The 19,854-nt window shown below is 43.0% G+C and overlaps 1 protein-coding gene across 4 annotated transcripts in view; it reads left to right on the plus strand.

The window, feature by feature from the left end:
- Positions 1–72: 72 nt before the first annotated feature.
- Positions 73–19,854, plus strand: part of NAT9 (N-acetyltransferase 9) — a 94,581-nt gene continuing 74,799 nt past the window's right edge. Inside the window, exon 1 of one of the 4 annotated variants that reach the window (XM_085617092.1) lies at positions 73–954. In XM_085617092.1, the coding sequence (XP_085473218.1) occupies positions 878–954 (77 nt within the window). In that variant the 5' untranslated portion in view covers positions 73–877. Of the gene's footprint in view, positions 955–19,529; positions 19,673–19,854 lie in introns of those variants that run through there. The other 3 variants (XM_085617090.1, XM_085617089.1, XM_085617091.1) reach the window with 3 other exon arrangements.

The raw sequence follows: 19,854 nt of genomic DNA on the forward strand, positions 1-19,854 counted from the left end.
TGCTGGCGTTTTTAACAGAGGGGGCGCGGCTTTCGTAGGCGTGCGGTTGTTATTGCTTTGGTGCCACGAGACTGCGACCGAAAGAAGAAAAGGACCAATGCCTAAGAGGAGCTTAGAGCGAAAGCCTGTCATGTAAAGAAGATGGCCATCTTGGCCGTGACCGGCTTTTATGATTTCAGTAGTTTATGCATTGAAATTAGATTTAAAAAAAATAAATCAAATGTAATGTTATCTCACAGATAAAGACTGACTTACTTTAAATATATAGAATAGCTAATGTACTTCTTGCAGATACATGATATATTTATATTTGTGAGTTCATATTAAAGGGGTTTCATGTGCTTTTAAGTGGCAAATTTCGAAACGCAGTCTCATGACGCGTTCTAGATGTTTGCCAAAGTTACCAGCAGCCGTTGTGCTTTTAAGGTATCCACTGCTAGTTCACTATGGTGCGCATGTGTAGTTCGTGCTCGTATATATAGGCATTGGTCTCTCTCATTCCCGATCAGTATTCTATTAGTTCCTCGTAATCTCAGGTGGACTCTTGTATTAATTGACCTTCTCTAGTACTTGCTGTTGTTCCTTTAGCAGCCCGCCAAGTCCTCGACAGTGGCATAACCACGTCCTGCAATGTGTACTGTCCATGGAGGTTTCTTGATTCTACCGGATACCAGGAGTGATTGGAAGTCTTAAATCGTCCTAAACTGTGTCTTGCAGCATATGTAGTCTACAGTAGTATCTGGCTGCCATTTGGTATCCGTAATGTCAGTTTGCTTGCTGGCAGATTTAGGTAGTCTCAGGACGCCCCTGTCTGGTAGAAGCAGGGAGCCAACCGTAATCTCCGGGTCCTCTTTGTAAACAAGCCTCAATTGAAGCCATGAGGATTAACCAGGATACGCTGCTGCAGGGACATCTAGCCACATTAGTGCCATACAATCCGGAGCACGTACCCAGGTAAGCATGAAAGGTTTAGTTCCACATGGTTAACTGGAGGTAGAGGTGGGTAGCTAGTGCAAGTCATAAGGTTGACACTGTTGACTGATTATTTTGGTAATATTGTTTTGGTTTTTGTCAGTGTTCTTTTAGAGCCAGGTCCTAGATGTCAGTGAGGTGGAATGCTTGTTTGCAGTGGGACTGGTTGTTTTAATTTGGCTATAATATATGTAACTCTTTAATTTTATGTCAAGACCGGAGGCTCCTTTTATGCTTTTCTAATGTTGCTTTATTCAATAGCAGCCAAGATAAACAATAAAAACTACTCTTCCCAGAAGGCCAAGCAACAGATTGATCAATGGGAGAACAAGAACCAATGAATAGGCAGTCCCAAGTAGAACGCTAGCTCTGACTGCGAAAAGCCCTCTTTTCTTGCTGCTCGCAGTCAAGATAAGTCTAAGAGAAAGGCCCCCCCTGAGGTAATTTGAGGTCCAAGAGGAGGGGGGAAAAACAATAAGTATTAAAGAGAGGCTCTTTCAGGACCTATGTTATTTTATTTGAGACTACAAAAAGTTCTCACCTGCCAACAGCGGAAAATTAAACAAAGAAATCTGTTTATTTACTAACAATTTTTATTTATATTTTTTTAAATTTTATAAGCACTCATTGAGAAGTTTTCTCCATTATTTTCTTAACTTATCACATATATATTCATTTGATAGTATCCAAAACCCTAACACATAATCCCGTGGCTAATCATATAAAAAACGATTCATACTCTCACGCATACATCAGTCATACTCATGTTTAAAATATAGCACTAAACATTTGGTGGTTTGGCATAGTCTCCAGGACAAAGAAGTAACAGTGAATACAGTTATTTCAGATAGTATTGAGTCTCTGGGGACCTCTCCTCTGGATGGAAAGGGGCCTACGCGCGTTTCGGTGACAAGACACCTTCTTCAGGGCCACCAACAGGAGGGGCAACAAGCCCTAAAGGATGTGGGGGAATCTGTAGAGGGTTAAATATAATAATTATAAATAAGGCAGGTAATGTGTTTTAACAAAATTTATAGACTTCATACTATAATTGTGGATCTGGGATCACTCAGATATTTTACAAAAAACCAGCATGTTTTCATTCTGTATGTATATAGCTTACTTCTTTAGAAGTGACTACAAGAATAGCCCTTACACCAAAAAGATAAGTGAAATCCGATAGTAAGAATTAAAAAAGAAAAGGAAGAAAGGTATATAAACAACAAAGTACCTTGATAACTAGATGCCTCAGTAATGTATCAATCGAAAAAATTAATTGACAAATAAAACCAATCTTGTCCGGTCAGTGCTTTTCAGGAACTTCTGCGTCTGTGCAGAAAAAGTATTTATAGTTGTTATACTAACTAGCTCTAGATAAGCGTAGTATTATACATTCTCTACGAATAGGGAAATACCTACCTTTACATTAATACGATACTCTTTGCTTCGCTATTACCAAAGACATGTAAAGGTGCGGGTAATTTGCTACCAATTCTGCCGTGGGGTAACGTCCAAATGAGTCCAAGATGTAAATGTAGCTTATTTGGTTCTATGGAAAATGTCAGAAAATAAGGTCGGTTGCACTATATAAATTGTCAGCCTGATATCTTACATAGCAACGCAGTAGGTAAACAGATTGTTCAGCTGTGCTCGATGGCTTACCTTTATGTGGGCTTCATACGTCCCAAATAAAAGTTTTTAGTGGGTCCTTAAGACGTTTGTCGCTGCGGGGCACTGTTTCCGTTCAGTCGGTTAGCTCTTGCTACTAATCCTGATGTCTCTAGGGAATGAACACGTATGTTTGTTACTGCCTATTAATCCTTTCGTTTCTAGTTGTTGGTAATCTATTTTGTAGATGGTAGATCGTCATAGGATAGATGGCTCTATTATTTATTTTAAACTACTAAAAACTGATTTATACGTATATTCCGAAGGGCATTACCGTGGCGGGCGCGAGACTTTGCATGCGGGAAATACGTTCCTATTTTTAGCACTAAGATGTTAACAAATAGGTACGACCTGGTATCGGTAAATTTCATTCATCACGGGTCAATAGTACAAGCGATAGAGTTATTTACAGCGCTGATGGTTATGGCACAGGTGTAATACTAAATGTTTAATGTATCTTATTGGCGAAAGAAAAGCTTACACTTGGCACTAAGTATCAGACACTAGAGGCATTTAACAACGCTTGCCCGATAGTCACGGAGTAGCGACCTCGCTAGTGTATCTACATACTATTAGGTCTTATTGACGAAGTACGTCTTTATAGTATATGGGGTAGGGGTATACGCTTAGCACTAAATATAAAGCAGTAAGGACATTTCACAACGCTTACCCGGTGACCGCAGAGTGTAGACCTCGCTAGTACATCAACTTCCGAGAATCAATCGGGGTGTGTGATGTTTGCGCGAGTTTTGAATGTGATACTGGATGGCGATAGGTCAGGAGGTGAGTCACGTGATCCTAAAGACCAAAGCTGTTAATGATTGGTCTAACGGAAGATCACATGGTGTGTTGCACGATCGCAGCAGAAACACTTACAATTCAATACGGAATCTGGGTTGTTAACGAAGCCATATTGTAATATGAGGCTGGCTATGATATAAGTACATCCTATTACTTACTTTTGGCAGATATAATGATTGTGGAGTCTTTAAGGGTGCCGAGAAACGGTAACCCAGCTGTTACAGATATTAATAAAATGGCCAAACAAATTTGGTTATTTGGTGAAACATTTCATAGTTCTAGATTTAAATATAAGTACTGACTCATAGCAAATATACCGTTGGTAAACTCAGGCTTTTTAAGAGGGTGTAGGCATCCCAGTATGTATATTGAGCTCACCACATAGGCAATATATGTAGGCAGATACATATATGAGTGTATATGATGTACTTTATTGGGTCATCGCAGCTAGTGGGCCATAGGTCATAGGACTATTCAGAAGATATATGAATAAGGTGAGAAGCATATCATACACAGTCGTTAGGGCTGAGTTAAATAGACAGGTACAGTGGTGTAAATGTAAATTTGATTAATGGCTTAGCCGTATGTCTAGTAAGCAAACTAGGTGACTAGCCATACAATTTCTTCATTAAGCCCATGACGTACTGTGTCAAAATAAAAAATCCAAAAGGATTCTCGTTCTTTCCTTATCTTCTCTGTGTCCCGTCCCGCTTTTGAAGTGATTTTCTCCAATATCAGCCACCGAAGATCTGTCTCAGTGTGGTGCTGATCCAAGAAATGGTTAACCATTGGAGCTTGTCTTTTTCCCGTTTTAGTTGCAGATTTATGTTCGGACAGTCTGGTTCTGAACTCTCTGCTTGTCTCTCCTATGTAACCTAGTCCACAGGGACACAGTATCAAGTAGACTAGGTTGCTGCTTCTGCAATTGGTATGGCTTTTCAGTTTAGCTGTTTTGGAGCCATAGTTGCAGATTTGGGTGGTAATCGCTGAGGGGCACGCATGGCAGTTACCACATCTGTGGTTGCCTAAGATGGGAGGGAGTCCATCGATGGTCATCTGCTGTCCTTTACGTAGTTGTGGCCTACTGTGAACCAATTTGTCTCTAAGGTTTGAATTTCTCCTGAATGCTACGATAGGGGGAGCTAGAGCACTGTCTTCTTCGCAGACATTCAGGATTTTCCAATTCCTGTGTAGTACCTTCTGGATCTTATTATTCAGACTGGAATGGTTAATTACGCAGACGATTTTGTCCAGTGATGGTTTTTGTCTACCAGAGATTAGTGCGTCTCTGTTGTAATACTTAGCGCGTTTCAGGGAGTGCCTCACTAATCGTCTGGGGTATCCTCTAACGAGGAGTCTCTTTTGGAGTTCTTCTGCATGAATGTTGAACTCACTTATGTTGGTACAATTACGCCTGATCCTTAAAAATTCTCCAAAAGGAATGGAGTCCTTTTGACAACTGGGATGGAAGCTGCTGTGTTGTAGAATGGTGTTTTTCGCAGTCGGTTTTCTAAAGAGGCTAACTGCAATTTTGCCTCCACAATCCATAATCCAAATGTCTAGGAACTCCACTTTTTCTGTGGAGTATTTGGCCGTAAATTTGAGGTTGGCGTCGCTAAGGTTAAGCCATTCAATATATTCTAGAAGATCTTGTTCATTCCCTGTCCAGATGAAAAAGATATCATCTATAAATCTATGCCATACCTGTATGTTCTCGTAAAAAGGGGCCACTTCATTAAAAATGTGTTTAAGTTCGAACTCGCCCATATATATATTCGCTACACTAGGAGCACACGAAGCTCCCATGCTGGTGCCTTTGATCTGGTGGAAAAGGGCCTCTCCGAATTCAAAAAAGTTGTTATGGAGTACTATGTCAAGGCATTCCAAGATGAATCCGTTTGGTCTGTCACCCGGGGTTCTAGTAAGAAGTGCTGCCACCGCCTCTAAAGCTAGATCTTGGGGGATGTTTGTATACAGAGACTCGATATCTAGTGTAACTAAATATTGAGTCTTATGATTAAACGGTAAGTGCTCTATGGTCGTAATCATGTGTCCTGTGTCTTTAATATAGGAGGCATACAGCTTGGTAAGTGGACAGAGGAATGTGTCTACATATTTCGAGAGTGGCTCTGTACAGGAATTGATAGAAGAGACAATAGGTCTCATGGGTGGGTTCTCTGCATTTTTATGCGTTTTGGGTACTCCGTATAGAGCAGGGACAACTGTATATGTCTGATTTAGAAAGTCTAACTCTTTTTGACATATAAAGCCATCTCTGAAAGCTTTGGTTGTGCAATTCTCAATAAGTCTTTTTAGTTCTGGCAAAACAGATCTGTTAACCTTGCGATAATGATCTGAAATCGATAGCATGGATTTCATTTTGTCATTATAGGTGTCACTGTCCATGACGACTATGCCGCCTGCTTTATCACAGGGTTTAATGGTGATAGAGTCATTATTTTGTAAATTATTGAGTGCAATTTTTTCCGAGAACGTCAAGTTGGAGTGGGTAGAAGGGATATACTTAAGAATTCTTTCAATTTCTTTGAGGACTGATTTTTCGAAGATGGTCACTTCAGGTCCCACCATGTCTAAGGATGGAGTAAATTTCGACGGTGGTTTACAACCTGAGTAGTTCAATTCTGATTCTGATGGATTCGCATCCATCATGTATTTTTTCAGTCTGACTTTCCGAAAGAAAGAGAAAAGATCTCTATGTAGTTTAAAGATGTCAGGTTGGGTACTTGGTACAAATGACAGCCCTTTACTTAGGATGTTAATCTCATCTGAAGACAAAAGATGTTTGGACAGATTGAAGATAGGAATATTGTCATATGAATTGATTTTTTTGTCTATGACTTCCAATATTGTTGATTCCGTGTCCTCATATATTGTTGCGGATGTGCTTGCTCTGTTTGAGGATAGTGATTCCTTTCTAATCTCTGGAATCTGGCTCGTCCTCTGCCTCTCCCTGACCGTAAAAAAGGTGACTGACTTTGTTGATGTGGATTGCGAAATTGTCCTGGAAATTGTCTATAGTTTGACTCGCTGGTGTTAGGACCCTCAGGGTCGGAGTCTGACGAATTAGTGTCAGAAAAATTCACAATCTTTGGTCTTCTAACATTTTGTGGGTTGTATACTCCATAGTCAATTGACTCACCTTGATAGAACGAACTGTGTAGGTAGGGGTAGGCCTTCTCTTGAGTGAACCAGCGAAGATCTTTTTTCAACTTATCTGTCTTTTTCTTGATAAGATAGTCTTCAAATTCTGAGAGTTCATGATTGATCTTACCTAGTTTGTCTTTAGCCTCTTCTACACTGTTGGTCTTTTTCAGCTTTTCCTCAAGTTCTAAAATCTCCTGGTTAAGGATCTGAATCATCTCTTTAACTGTTTCAATAATGAGGATCATCCAGTCCCTGGAGCAGCGATTGGCAATTTGTGACCACCGCTCCAGGAACTGGCGTACCTCAACAAACAAGGCTGGCACATTTCTCACTCTCAGACCTGAGGGAATTGCTCCAGCTTTTAAATACTCTAGCATAAAATGAGCGTGCGATTCCATTCTTTTGGCTTTTTTGCGCAGATTTTGCAATTTCATCCACTCACTATTATCACCTATCTTTTCTCTGACATCACCATTGGTACCTGCTATTTGTCCGATAAGGGTAGAAAAGAGTTCGTCAGAGAAGCCAAATGTTTTGAACCCCTCCATTCTATAGTGCAGTGAACACCCGTGAGTTAAATCTGGAAAGACAGACAAGAATGGAGAAAGAAAAATTTTTTTTTTAGTTCTTAACAAATCAAGATCTCAACATATAAACAACAAAAGATATTAAGCTACAACTACTAGCAGCTGGATTTATAAGGGGTATGAAGTCAAAAAACCGAATGTGGTAGGCAAACCTTCGGTAAAAACCGAGGAAGAAATAAATCTAAGAGAAAGGCCCCCCCTGAGGTAATTTGAGGTCCAAGAGGAGGGGGGAAAAACAATAAGTATTAAAGAGAGGCTCTTTCAGGACCTATGTTATTTTATTTGAGACTACAAAAAGTTCTCACCTGCCAACAGCGGAAAATTAAACAAAGAAATCTGTTTATTTACTAGCAATTTTTATTTATATACTTAACGCAGTCAAGATAAGTACATGCGCTCCTTATTTTTTCTTTTATGATCTATTATATTGGTTATATTCATGTTTGCTGGTAATTTATTTTGGTTTTAGGTGCCAGTGCCTTTCCGTTCGCGCTCCCCTGCTGCCGCCCGCATCTAGTGCTCTGCCCCGCCGCTCGCGCGCGTTAACTGTTTCCTCAGCGCGACGCAAGGCGGCCATTTTATGCCGGTTTCTCATCTCAGCTGTGTTACCGGTATTTCTCCCGATGAGCTTCAGTTTTGCTGCTTTTCTCCGCGCCGGAGCTTGGGTTTCCTTTGCTCTCTCTTGCTCCGTTCTGCCCCTCTGGGTGTAGTTTCCCTTCTTGGTCTCGGTAGTCCAGCATTACGCTCACGCCCAGGGGCGGTCCCAAGCTTAAAGTTGTCAGATAACCCTTTCCTACCTCTTCTTTTACCTGGCTGCAATTTTGAATATGGAGCTTGATAGTTCTCCAGGCTCTGACATGCAGAATGAAGGAGAGGCATTTAAAAACTATTTGAATGTTTTTTATCAATTCCTCTGCGGGACATGCTGTTGAAGCTTCTATGAAATGATTTTCAAAAGATATGGAAAATTCTATGTTATCTTTTATGTCCAAAGCTTTGGCCCATTATGCGGGGGATAGCAGAAAGAGAAAATTGGTACCTTCCAGCACTAAATATGATTTTTCAGATGTATCACAAATGTTAAGTAAAGTTTCCTCACGTAATGTTGAGGACGTGGTGCCTCCCAGGCCTCCTTCTAAGGAGGGGATTTCTATTTCTGATGATAAATGTAAATCTAAGTTAAAAAAAGCTGAGATACCTAAAAAACTAGTGATTTCCCAGATTTTGGACACAGATGATGATCTTGGTGACACAGATGATTTGTTTGACCTTTTTGATGCCAATGACCATTCTTCCCCTCCGCCTAAGAGGTCAAAAAACGATTCTTTTTCCTCCAGGCCTATTCTGGATTCAGAGGGTTCTCCTATATTTGATCCTTCTGTTCGCCATCCAAATTCCACGGAATGGTTCCCTGCTTCTCATGCTGGCGACTATATCTCGGCTAGACTTCGTCTGCCTTTAGACAAATCCATCAGGTCCAAACTCAAGTCGGAATTCCCTATACCTTCCCTTTCTTCCAATATTACTGTTACACCGACTATCGACCAACCTTTATTAACTTTCTGTTCCAAATTTGGTAAGGACCCCCTTAAAGGGGTGGATAAGGCTTAGTCTACTTGTCAAGACAAGAGTTTGGATGTTGTAGGGCCCATAGCTCGCATTTTTGACATGGCAGAATCTGCTCGTTTGGATGGCACTGACTTGGATCCTCAGGACATTTCCTTATGGGTCCAAAGAGCTTTTTGTCTCCTTGGTAATGCCAACTCAGTGATTATCCATGAACTCTGCAAAGGTCTCCTTCTAAAGTTGGATCCCAAGTTGGCTAACTTGGCTGGCCTTGACCCTGGCATTAAGGCCGATGGACTTTTGTTTGTTGACTCTTTAGTAAAAGATTTAAGCAAGTTCGTCACCACTTTTGCTTCCATTGATAAAGCTCAACAATCTTTAATGAAAGTTTTCTCTCAACAGGTTTTTGGACGGGCTGGTAGAGGCAGGAGTCGCTTTGCCGGCCATTCATACCATAACCAAGGCTCCAGAGGATCTTTTAATTCCAACTCCAATTATCAGGAATTCAAACCACAATTCTGCCCTCATAGAGGTCGAGGTTTCAGAGGTCGTGGACAAAAGAACCTCAGGAACAATTTCCAACAAGGTAAGTCCCTCAGATTCTCCACCCGTAGGGGGTCGTTTAAGTCTATTTCTTCCAAAATGGCGAACTTTGACTGCAGATCCTTGGGTTCTAAACTCGATCCATGGTTATCTTATAGAATTTTACGTTCCACCTTTCCAGACAGTTTTTCCTCCTCCTCTCCTCTTCTCAACTGACATGTCAAATCTCATTTAAATAGAGGTTCAAACCCTTCTCCAAAAACAAGCAATTCAAAGTGCCCTTCTAGATCCTTCAGGGTTTCTCAGTTCCATCTTTCTGGTTTACAAGAAAAACAACAAAATACGCCCTGTCATAAATCTGAAGTGGTTTAATCAATTAGTGGTTTATCGCCACTTCATCTCAGGCATTCTCTTCGTTTACACGATTGGATGGTCAGAATAGATTTACAGAACTCCTCGATTTCCCTCAGATGTTTCGCAAGACTCGTAGGTCTGTTTTCCGCCTCCATTCAGGCAATCTTTCCGGGGCCTCTTCATTACCAAGCCCTCGAGCGCCTAAAAATAAGATATCTGCGTCAAGGCCTGCCTTATTTCGATCTGATTTCTTTAGATCAAGAATCTCTTCTAGAACTCCAATGGTGGATAGACCATTTAGATGCGTGGAACGGCATTACAATCTTCGCCTCAGCCCCAGATCTTATATTAGAATCCGATGCAAGTCTGTCGGGCTGGGGCGCCCGTTGTGGTACAATCTCGACTGGAGGTACATGGTCACTCGAGGAGTCGAGATTGCACATAAACGGTTTAAAGATGCTGGCAGGTTCCTTTGTAATCAAGAGTCTCTCAAATGACAAAGTTAGCTGTTGTATCCTTCTTTGCATGGACAATGTTTCTGCGGTTTGTTACATAAACCATCTAGGTGGCACCAAATCCAAACCCCTTGCGGAGTTAGCAAAGACCATCTGGGAATTCTGCCTTCTCAACAAGATCTCGGTCAGAGCAGAATACCTTCCAGGCAATCTCAACTCCATCGCAGACTGGCACTCTCATTATCTACGGGACTACAACGATTGGAAGCTTTTTCCATCTGTCTTTCAATCTCCATTTAAAAAATGGGGCCTTTGCACATGGATCTCTTTGCCTCTTGCCTCAATTCCCAACTTCCACAATTCTTCAGTTGGCGTCCGGATCCTTTGGCTCTGGCCACAGATGCTTTCCTCCAATATTGGTCTCCTCATCTCAATTACACCTTCCCTCCTTTTATCATGATCAACAGGGTCCTTGCCCAGGCCAGATGCCAACTAGCCTCTCTGGTGATAGTGGTCCCCCTTTGGCAGTCACAGATTTGGCTCCCATCTCTGCTAGAGATGGCTGTGGATTTTTGCGGTTCTCCTTCCTTCTTGCAACAATCTTCTGCTAGACCCCTTTGGTCAGCCGCACAATCTCATTCTGGACAACTCTTTGATTCTGTCCGCTTGGAAGATTTCGGGTCTAACCACTCTGAACTCCTCATTTCGCAAGAAGCTTCTCTCTTCAATAGCAGAGCCTGGGCTCCAGGAACAACTAAAGCTTACAAATTAGCGTTGTCTTTATGGGCAAGCTGGTGTTTGGGAAAACATATTGATCCCTTTTCAGCACATTTAAATTACTTTGTCAATTTTCTGGCTTCGGAAGCCATTTCAGGTAAGTCTTACAGAACGGTTAACCTGTACAGATCTGCGATTTCCCTTAATCACAGTGCTATTGAAGGGAAACCAGTTGGTGAACACCCCCTAATTTGTCATCTCCTAAGAGGTGTAAAGTTCTCTAAACCTCCTTTAGCAAAGTACTCTATTATAGGACGTGAATTTGGTACTCAAACGTTTTTCTGATTGGCCAGATAATGCAGTTCTTTCTTTGAAAATGCTCTCAGCCAAACTTACTATGCTCTTGTGCTTGGTTTCTATCAACGTTAAGGATGTTTCCTCTCGTCAGTTTACCCCTTCTGGTGTGATGTTTCACATTAATAAGGGTACAAAAACTAATTTGAACGCTGTCTTTTATACCTATTTTCCCTCTCAGCCGAAACTATGTGTAGGTTAATGCCTCAAAGTGTACGAACAACGGACCTTTGATCTCAGAACGTCCTCCCATTCCCAACTTCTCATTTCTTTCTGTAAACCTCGTACACCTGTTTCTTCTGCCACTTTAGCCCATTGGGTACGCTGGGTGATGTCCCTTGCCGGTATTGATGTTTCTGTCTTCGGGACCCATTCCACCAGCGGAGCCATGGCCTCCAAAGCTTTTTGGGCAGGCTCCAGATTGGAGGACATTCTGAGATCAGCTGATTGGTTCAATGACAATGTGTTTCAAATGTTTTATTGCAAACCTGTTATTAGTGCTGCTTCTTTGGTTGTTGATATGCTTTGAAGAAGCATAATAGGAGTCTCCAGTCTTGACATAAAATGTAGATTTTCCTAGTAATTTATGACGGTCTTAATTTTATTAAACACACGGTATCCCACCGCAACACCTTTTAATATGTGTTCTTCTCCCTCCCTATAGCGACTCCAGCTCTACCACCCGCTTCTTCCTGATCGGAGCCATCGTCCTCAAAAGGGTTCTGTTCTTCTACGTCCTTCTCCATCGTTCAACAATGATCCTCCGATCCTCATTCCTGCTTCAAAGATGACTCTTTTGGATCTTTATCAAGAGATTTCTGTTTGGACTTTAGCCGTTTGTATTGTTTTCTCTATTTTTCCTCTGTTTATGGACAATATCTAATCTGCTCGCCGAAGAAAAGAGGGCTGTTCGCAGTCAGAGCTAGCGTTATGCTTGGGGGACTGCCTATTCATTGGTTCTTGTTCTGGATTCCGTTTTCCCATTGTTCAATCTGTTGCTTGGCCTTCTGGGAAGTGTAGTTTGTTTTGTTTATCTTGGCTGCTTTTGAATAAAGCAAGATTAGAAAAGCATAATACTTGCCTCTGTGTCTTTAATAAAATTAAGACTTTCTGTCATAAATTACTAGGAAAATCTACATTCCAGTATACAATCTAATTTCTTTATAATAGGCAACTTGTGACTCACCCAGTCGCCTATTATAAACATGCAGTGGCATTGCCTATAGGTCTCACCTTTTGGACCTTTATTAGTGTTTAGCCATGCAGCACATTATCTTGAGTGCTACAACATCTATGCAGTGCAACCACCTGTAGCTGCCAACTCTCCAAGTGCTAGCAGGTAGCATAAGAAAAGCCCTCGAGCACAGGCTCTTAGAGCCAAGCTAGACCATCGGCTCAGCTCTCACTGTTCATTTTGTTGGCTTTCCCTCTTTAGTTTAAAAGGTTCACTCTGTCCAATAAGGTTCAGACCTATGTCTGCCCCTTTAGACGCACATATATGCTAACATTTTACAAGTGGAAAGTGGGATATTTTGTTAAAATATTAAGGTGAATGCATTTCCCCCCTCTGATGTACATTGATTCAGAGTCAATTTCAGGCGGGAGACCGATTAAATAAAGCCATTTTGGCTTCAACATTGTGGGTCTCCTGCTTGAATCGGGTCTGTTAACATGTGTGCCCTTGCATGCATACACATGCAGGGACCCACCCCAGCTCTGCATCAGGTTCCAAGCCTGTTGATCAAACCTTCCTGTTTATAGTTGTGTTTCTTTTAAAAAAAAGTGCTCTATACCACACTTTTCTAAGCTGTGAATAATAGATGCTACATTTACGGAATTTATCAGCATCAAAAGGATGGAAGGCTGAGTCAGCCTTCCAAAGTATTCCAACACAGGACCAGCAGGTAAATCCATGTCAACACCTACTGGATAAGTCACTAACCCACCCTGCTTGTTTTGGGGTGATGGCATTGCCGCCACCTTGTTAGAAGAAAAATGTGAATTATTTGTATTTTATGATTTGGAATACCTCCGTGCATCCTTGTATTAAAAACTGCATACATTATCTTCATTCTTGGAGAATGTTTTAATTTCGGTTTATGTTTCTTCTTTGATTTTTTGCTCTAAAGGTCCCTTTCCATTTCCACTCTGCCCCTAGATTTCCTGTAAAAATTCCTCTGATGTAATTTCCTGTGATCTCATTTTTAGGCCTAAAATCATATAATAACATATTGTGTCTGGTGTTCTCATCAGTATGCAAATTTGAACTTCTAAAACCTAAAAAAATCTATTTATGGTCGGGGAATGCCAATAATTATGAGAAGCTATTTGTACGTTAGTTACTACAGCTTATACCTTCTGTGAATTTTAAATACTGCCTTGTTTTCATCCACTATTAATTGCTCTTTTAAGCTAAAATAAATTATGTTGTGCACGGTGTCTCTCTATATATACACACATATATACTACATGCTATGGGTCTTTTAAAAACAAAGGACATTTAGAGTATGTAAATTGGTCACTATTTCAACCTTGCCAAAAGAGATACGTTGAGACTGGGAAATGCAAAAATTACGGTAGAATGAAGGATTCTTATCTTTTGGTATCAATATTTCCTCCTCCTCAATGTTTCCTCCAGTTCCAGTTGCAGAATTAATCAATCAGCATTTATAAAGCACAGCAAATCACCCGTGAGGGTCTCAAGACGCTGGAGTTGCTAGTTGCTTCTCAGTGCTCTGTTCATTAGAACAGCCAGGCCTTGAGTCCTTTCCTGAATTTCTGGAGAGATGCGGCGTTCTTATGGTGCAGGGGAAGGTCGTTTCAGTATTTGATCGCCAGGCGCGAGGACAAGCGTCCTCTGCTGTGTGCTAGGCAGATCCTGGGGGTGTCTTCAAGGAAAAGGGAGGCGGATCGCAAGAGTCTGGTCGGTTGGTAGAGGTCATTCATTTGTTGATGTATGCTGGTTCTTCATTGTGCAGGGCTTTGTATGCATGGGTCAGCATCTTGATCTGGCATCTCTTTTGGATCAGGAGCCAGTGTAGCTTCTTGAGGTGCGGGGTGATGCGAGTCTGTCTGGGGAGGTCGAGGATGATTCTTGCCGCTGAGTTTTGTATTGTCTGTCGTCTCTTCAGGAAGTGTGCAGTGATTTCTACGTAGAGAGTGATCCATGCTTATACTGAATGATGCTCCATCTGGTGTTGATTGGGAGATCTTATGGAGCATGCGTAAGATGTGGAAACAGGCAGAAGAAACTTTGTTGACCTATTTCTGCGTAGATAACTTGCTGTCCATGATGATGCCGAGGTTGCAGGCATTGTCTATCTGCGTTCAGCATGCCACCAAGTGTCGTTGCATGGCGAGGTGTTGATACCAAAGACGAAGACTTCCGTCTTGTCCGTGTTGAGCTTGTGATAGTTGCCCTTCGGCCAGTCAGCGACGTTCATCATATATCTGTGGAAGTTGGCTCTGGTGGTAGAGGGGTCTTCAGACAGCGATAGGATGAGCTGGGTGTCGTCAGCATAGGAGATAATGTAGAGTCCATGTAATCTGACGGTGTTGGCCAGGGAGATCAGGTATGTGCTGAAGATGGTGAGGCTGAGGGACTATGTAGAATGCTGCAGATTCTTGGGTTCCAAGGTGAATGGTGGGAGACTCATTCTCTGGGTTCTTCCGGTGAGGTATGAGGCGATCTATTTGAGGGTGTTCCAATTTGGTGGAGTCTGTTGATCAATAGTTTGTGTACTCTGCTCTTCCTTTTGTTCTCTCATCCGCCCCCTGGTGTTTTACCAACTTAATGAGACCAATGGTAGAGTCCTTGAGAGCCTGGAGTTCGGCCTCATAATTTACCTGGACAATCTGCTACTGTTAGCTCAAGACAGGGAATTAATTCTGACCTATCTGCCTTGGACTGTGTCTCTTCTTCAACAACTGGGGTTTTTATTGAACAAGAAGATGTTGATACTGACTACTTCTCAGTCAGTGGAATTTCTGGACTTCCAAATCAATTTTGTGATGGCACAGTTATTGTTACCGGGCCAGAAGATCTGAGACATCAAGCGTGAGCTGCGGAAGCTCCTGTTGAAAGATCGGGTATCGCTCAGACAAGTTGTCTGAGTGGTGGGGCTTTTAGCATCCCCCATTCAATCCATTTTTCCGAACCTTCTCCACTATCGGGCCCTCCTTCGCTCCAAGATCAGGCATTTGAGGAAAGGTCCATCTTATTCAAACAATAATCTCTTGTCTCGAAATGTCTTGATGGTAACATCAAATGGAGGCCTGGAACGACAGGGCCATCTTTGTCTCCCTGTCAGAAGTGATAATCAAATCGGATGCGAGCAGATGGGACTGGGAAACAAGATGCGGCTTGATCTCTAACGGCGAACGGTGCTCCAAGGAAGAGCTGGGGCTTCACATCAATTGTCTGGAATTGTTGGCAGAATCCTTTGCCATCAAGACATTGTCCCCCCAGAAGTTGAGTTGCTGCATCCTCATCTGGATGGACAATGTCTGGCAGTTCAGTATGTCACCAAGTTGGGGGGGTACCAGGTACAAGTCTCTGTCGGAGATTGCTAAAGATTTTTGGTATTATTGTCTACAGCAGAAGACTTCAATGGTAGTAGGACATTTTACTTGTCATTCCAATGTGATCGTCAACTAGAATTCCAGGTTTCTGCAGTATATTAGTAACTAGAAACTTCATCTATGTCTTTTTTTATGGCTTCTTCCAGATCTATTTGCATCCTGTGTCATCAGACAAGTTCCTCTCTTCTTTAGCTGGTGGCTGGATCCTCTGGCTATGTCGATGGACGTCTATGTCCCGGATTGGTGCCAGGGCCTCATGTACATTCCCACCCCTTTGTGATGGTCCGATGAGTATCAACTCAGTTAAGGAGACAGAGAGCGGAGTTAGTTCTAGTGACCCCATTCTAGAGTGTACAGTCATAGTTAGACTCTGCTGGGTATCTCCTGCGTTTTTTTTGTTGTTGGTTTTTTTTTTGTTCCTCCTCGTCCAGAGCTCCTAATAATCCAGTCGGGGATCTTCATCCTAGTTTTGCAGAGTGACAAATTCAGAGGTCACTGGAAAATGTCTGGACTTTCGCAACAAGCTGAATTCTTCATCTACCAATCTTGGATGTTTGGAACCCATAAGCGATATGCTTTGGCATGGCGTCAATGGGTTGGGTGGTGTGATTCACAGGATATCGATCCAGTGGGAGCCAACTTGCCCATGGGATTAATTTCATTTCATTCTTAGTCTCTGATGGCCTAGTATATAGGTCCGTGAATAACTATCACTCAGTGGGGCACCTCCTTATCAATGGTAAATCTTTGAGAGAGCATCTCTTTCTCTGTAAAGAGATGAGAGAATACAGATGTCTAACCCTTCTTTTCCATGCTACTTGGTTCTATGGGAACTGAATGTGGTCTTGAGATTCCTTCAGAACTAGCTGGATAATTCAGAAATAACCAGGAAACATCTATCTGCCAAATTCGTCATGCTTGTGTGCCTCATCTCTTGCAGGCAAGTTTTGGATGTAAGATCTCTGGACATTGCAGGCAGAGTATTCTCACCTGAAGGGGTGGTTTTTCAAATTACCAGACATATAAAAACTTTTTAGAGTGCATTTCGTGCCCACATTTTCCTGCAAATTCTAAATTGTGTGTGGTTAAGTATCTGAAGACATATGAATTTGTTTCTCAGCAGTGTTGATGAGATCCAAAGAGGCAGCAATTAATTTTCCTGCAGAAACCCTTTGGACCTGCCACCTCTGCTACTTTGGCTAGATCGGTCATATGGCTCATGTCGGAGGCAGGTGTTGATGTGAATGCCCTGGTTACTTACCGGTAATCTTCATTACTCCGAGTCCTAGTCTTTCTTTCCACAGTAATCACACATGAGCATTATGCTCCCACAGAAACTCCAAGTAAAATTTGGTTCCTTTACTAGTCTCTCTATCCCTCCAATATGGCCTCCATCGTCCTCCACCAATCATATAAAAGGATACAACACCGTATCCACGACCTGTAAACAAAGCCATAGACATGAAGCAACACATAAGGGCAGGGACTCGATGTAATGAAGATTACTGTTAAGTAACCAGGGCATTACCTCCTCATCTGTCTTCCTCGCCACAGTAATCACACATGAGCAGATATCAAACCAACATCAGCAAAAAATGTTTATTGAAAAACACATCCGGGGGAAGAAAGAAACTCAGGAAGATACAGATTCCAGAACCGAAGAGGCAAAGGCAATGGAAGCACCACCCCCAACCTCGAGACAGTAATGCGACATGAAGGTATGACAAGTGGCTGCCCTGAAAATCTCCTCCATGGGAACACCTTTTAAAGCGGCCCAAGAAACAGCCACAGAACGAGTAGACTGCCCTTGAATCGGACACGAGGGGACCTCAGACTGGACACCATAAGCCGACAGGATGGCCTCCTAAATCCACCTGCTAAGAGTAGAAAGGGAATGCTTCATGTCCTGTCTTGCCACCCAAAAGTGACAAACAGATTGTCCACCTTACAAAAAGAAGGCGTGCGGGACAAGTAAATCAACGACGCACGCTTCACGTCCGAAAGCTGCAACAGAGACTCCTCCTCAGAGCGAGGAGTCCGAAATAAAACAGTAAGGACAACTTCTGACGTCCTATGAAAGAAAGAATCCACCTTAGGCACACAAGTAGACCCAGCCATACAGGCTGCCTCTTCCAAGGCATCAAAGGAAATGTCAGAAAGGAGCTGCACCTGTTGCTCCATCAGAGCGAGAGTGGGGGCACCAAGGCGGTTTGTGTCCTGCACTGGTTTCCTCATACGCCCAAGAACAAGACCACAAGTAAATTTATTGATATGGGCCTCCTCTTGGCAAAGAGAGAGGTGACGAGACTCTGGAAGTCAAAGGCGGGCCCCACACATGGGAGGTGGATTAAGGAACTACAGAAATGGGCTGCCAGTGAAAGCACGCTTAGATACCAACTAGCGATTCGTAGGGCTGACGATAGGGCACTGGCGGCGGCCACAGCGTGGGAGGGATTGTTGCAGGCCCTACGCAGCAGCGTGGCGGAGGAGGATGAGGCGCCCTCTGAGCCTGATGTTGCTCCCCGGAGCATTCCAACCACACAAACACAGTAAATGGTCATGTACCTCTGAGATGTACCCCAGACTATACATTAAGGCCGGGAACAGTCGCAGTCGTAGGTGTGGGCACTGGAGGGTGGAGAGGGAGGGGGCTGGGGGATAGGGACTGGGGAGGGGGAAGTGATGGGGGGGGGAGAAGGGGGGAGGAAACTTCAAAGCGGAACGCAGACACCCTACTATGTTCGCGGCAAATGTACAGATTGAAATATGGTTAAGTACAGTGATTTCCTTGCCACCGCTGCCCGGCCTCAGGGATGTGGGCTCACCAGCTGTGTACGACTGCCTAAATGGCCACGTAAGATATGGCACTGGCAATAGCGGTGCAGGAATGTTATGAATGTACGCTGCTTATTACATTGTTCTGCAATAAAAACGGTTTTACAAAAAGAAATCAGAGCGAGAGTGGGGGAGATGTCCTCACCCTGGTCCACCAATTTCTCCACCGACTGGAAGTCTTTCATTAATGATGGAATATTATAAGAAGAATATGTTGCAGCCCTAATAGAAAAATTAGAAGCAGCAAAAGTGCGCTTAACAGCCACATCAACATTTTTATCTACAGTATCCGCCAGAGAACGATCCTCCGCCATAATAGTCCCCTGCGATGACATGCCAGGCATTAAGGAATCAATCTTCACCGAAGCAGGAAATTTATATGCAAGGTCCTGCAAGGGGTACCGTTTCACTAGAAACCTGGGAAATCCATGCTCATCTATATCCTTCCACTCTGTCTTCAAAACGGATAAGTGAATAGGCAATAACTCAGGTTCCTTCTTTTGGTATTGGGATAAAAATCTGTGTCCTCCTCAGCAACTCCAGACTCTGGGAACAACAGATTGGAGTGAACTTGTTGAAGTATGTCTTGTCCTGTACATAACACCCCTTAAGTTCAACATCCTCCTCCCCATCAGACTCATGGAAGGGACCAGGATCCAACCTAAGCTTCTTTGATGGAGTAACAGCCTCCCTGTCCTGAAAAGCGGCAGCAACCGCAGCTTGGATCACAGCCAAAGAAGGTAAAGGCTCAGCAGGTTCACTCACCTCCACATTGTGGGACTTTTTCAAGACCTTTCCCCCTTCCATTGCAGCTCGTACATGCAGAACTGCTATGTAAAAGCACTACGGCATGCCAGGACGCTTAAAAACGTTCCCGTTGTCATTAACAACCCCCATAATGCATCTGGACGGTCACTGGCATGTCCGTAGTGTGCATATCCCTCAGCCGCATAAACAAGCTGACTGGGACTGCTCGTGAATGGTGAAACGACGTCGACGAACAGGCACTCCCCCAATAGTCCATCCTAAGCCGCGAACTACATGGACAACCGAAATCCCAAGGGAGACACGCCGGTGAGTCACCCGCCCCGTACAGGTAGGATGCAACAGAGCCATCCATACAGTGGGGGGAGTACATGATCGGGACAACTCTCCAGATTCAACGCGCATTACTGCCGAGTCCGCTAGAGCAGGACCTGGCTGGCACAATGCGCACAAGGTATGCAACATAATGCAATGAAGAGCTCCCCTGAAGC

The sequence above is a fragment of the Triturus cristatus genome, chromosome 7 (genome assembly GCF_964204655.1).
Source record: "Triturus cristatus chromosome 7, aTriCri1.1, whole genome shotgun sequence".
Classification (NCBI taxonomy): Eukaryota; Metazoa; Chordata; class Amphibia; order Caudata; family Salamandridae; genus Triturus; species Triturus cristatus.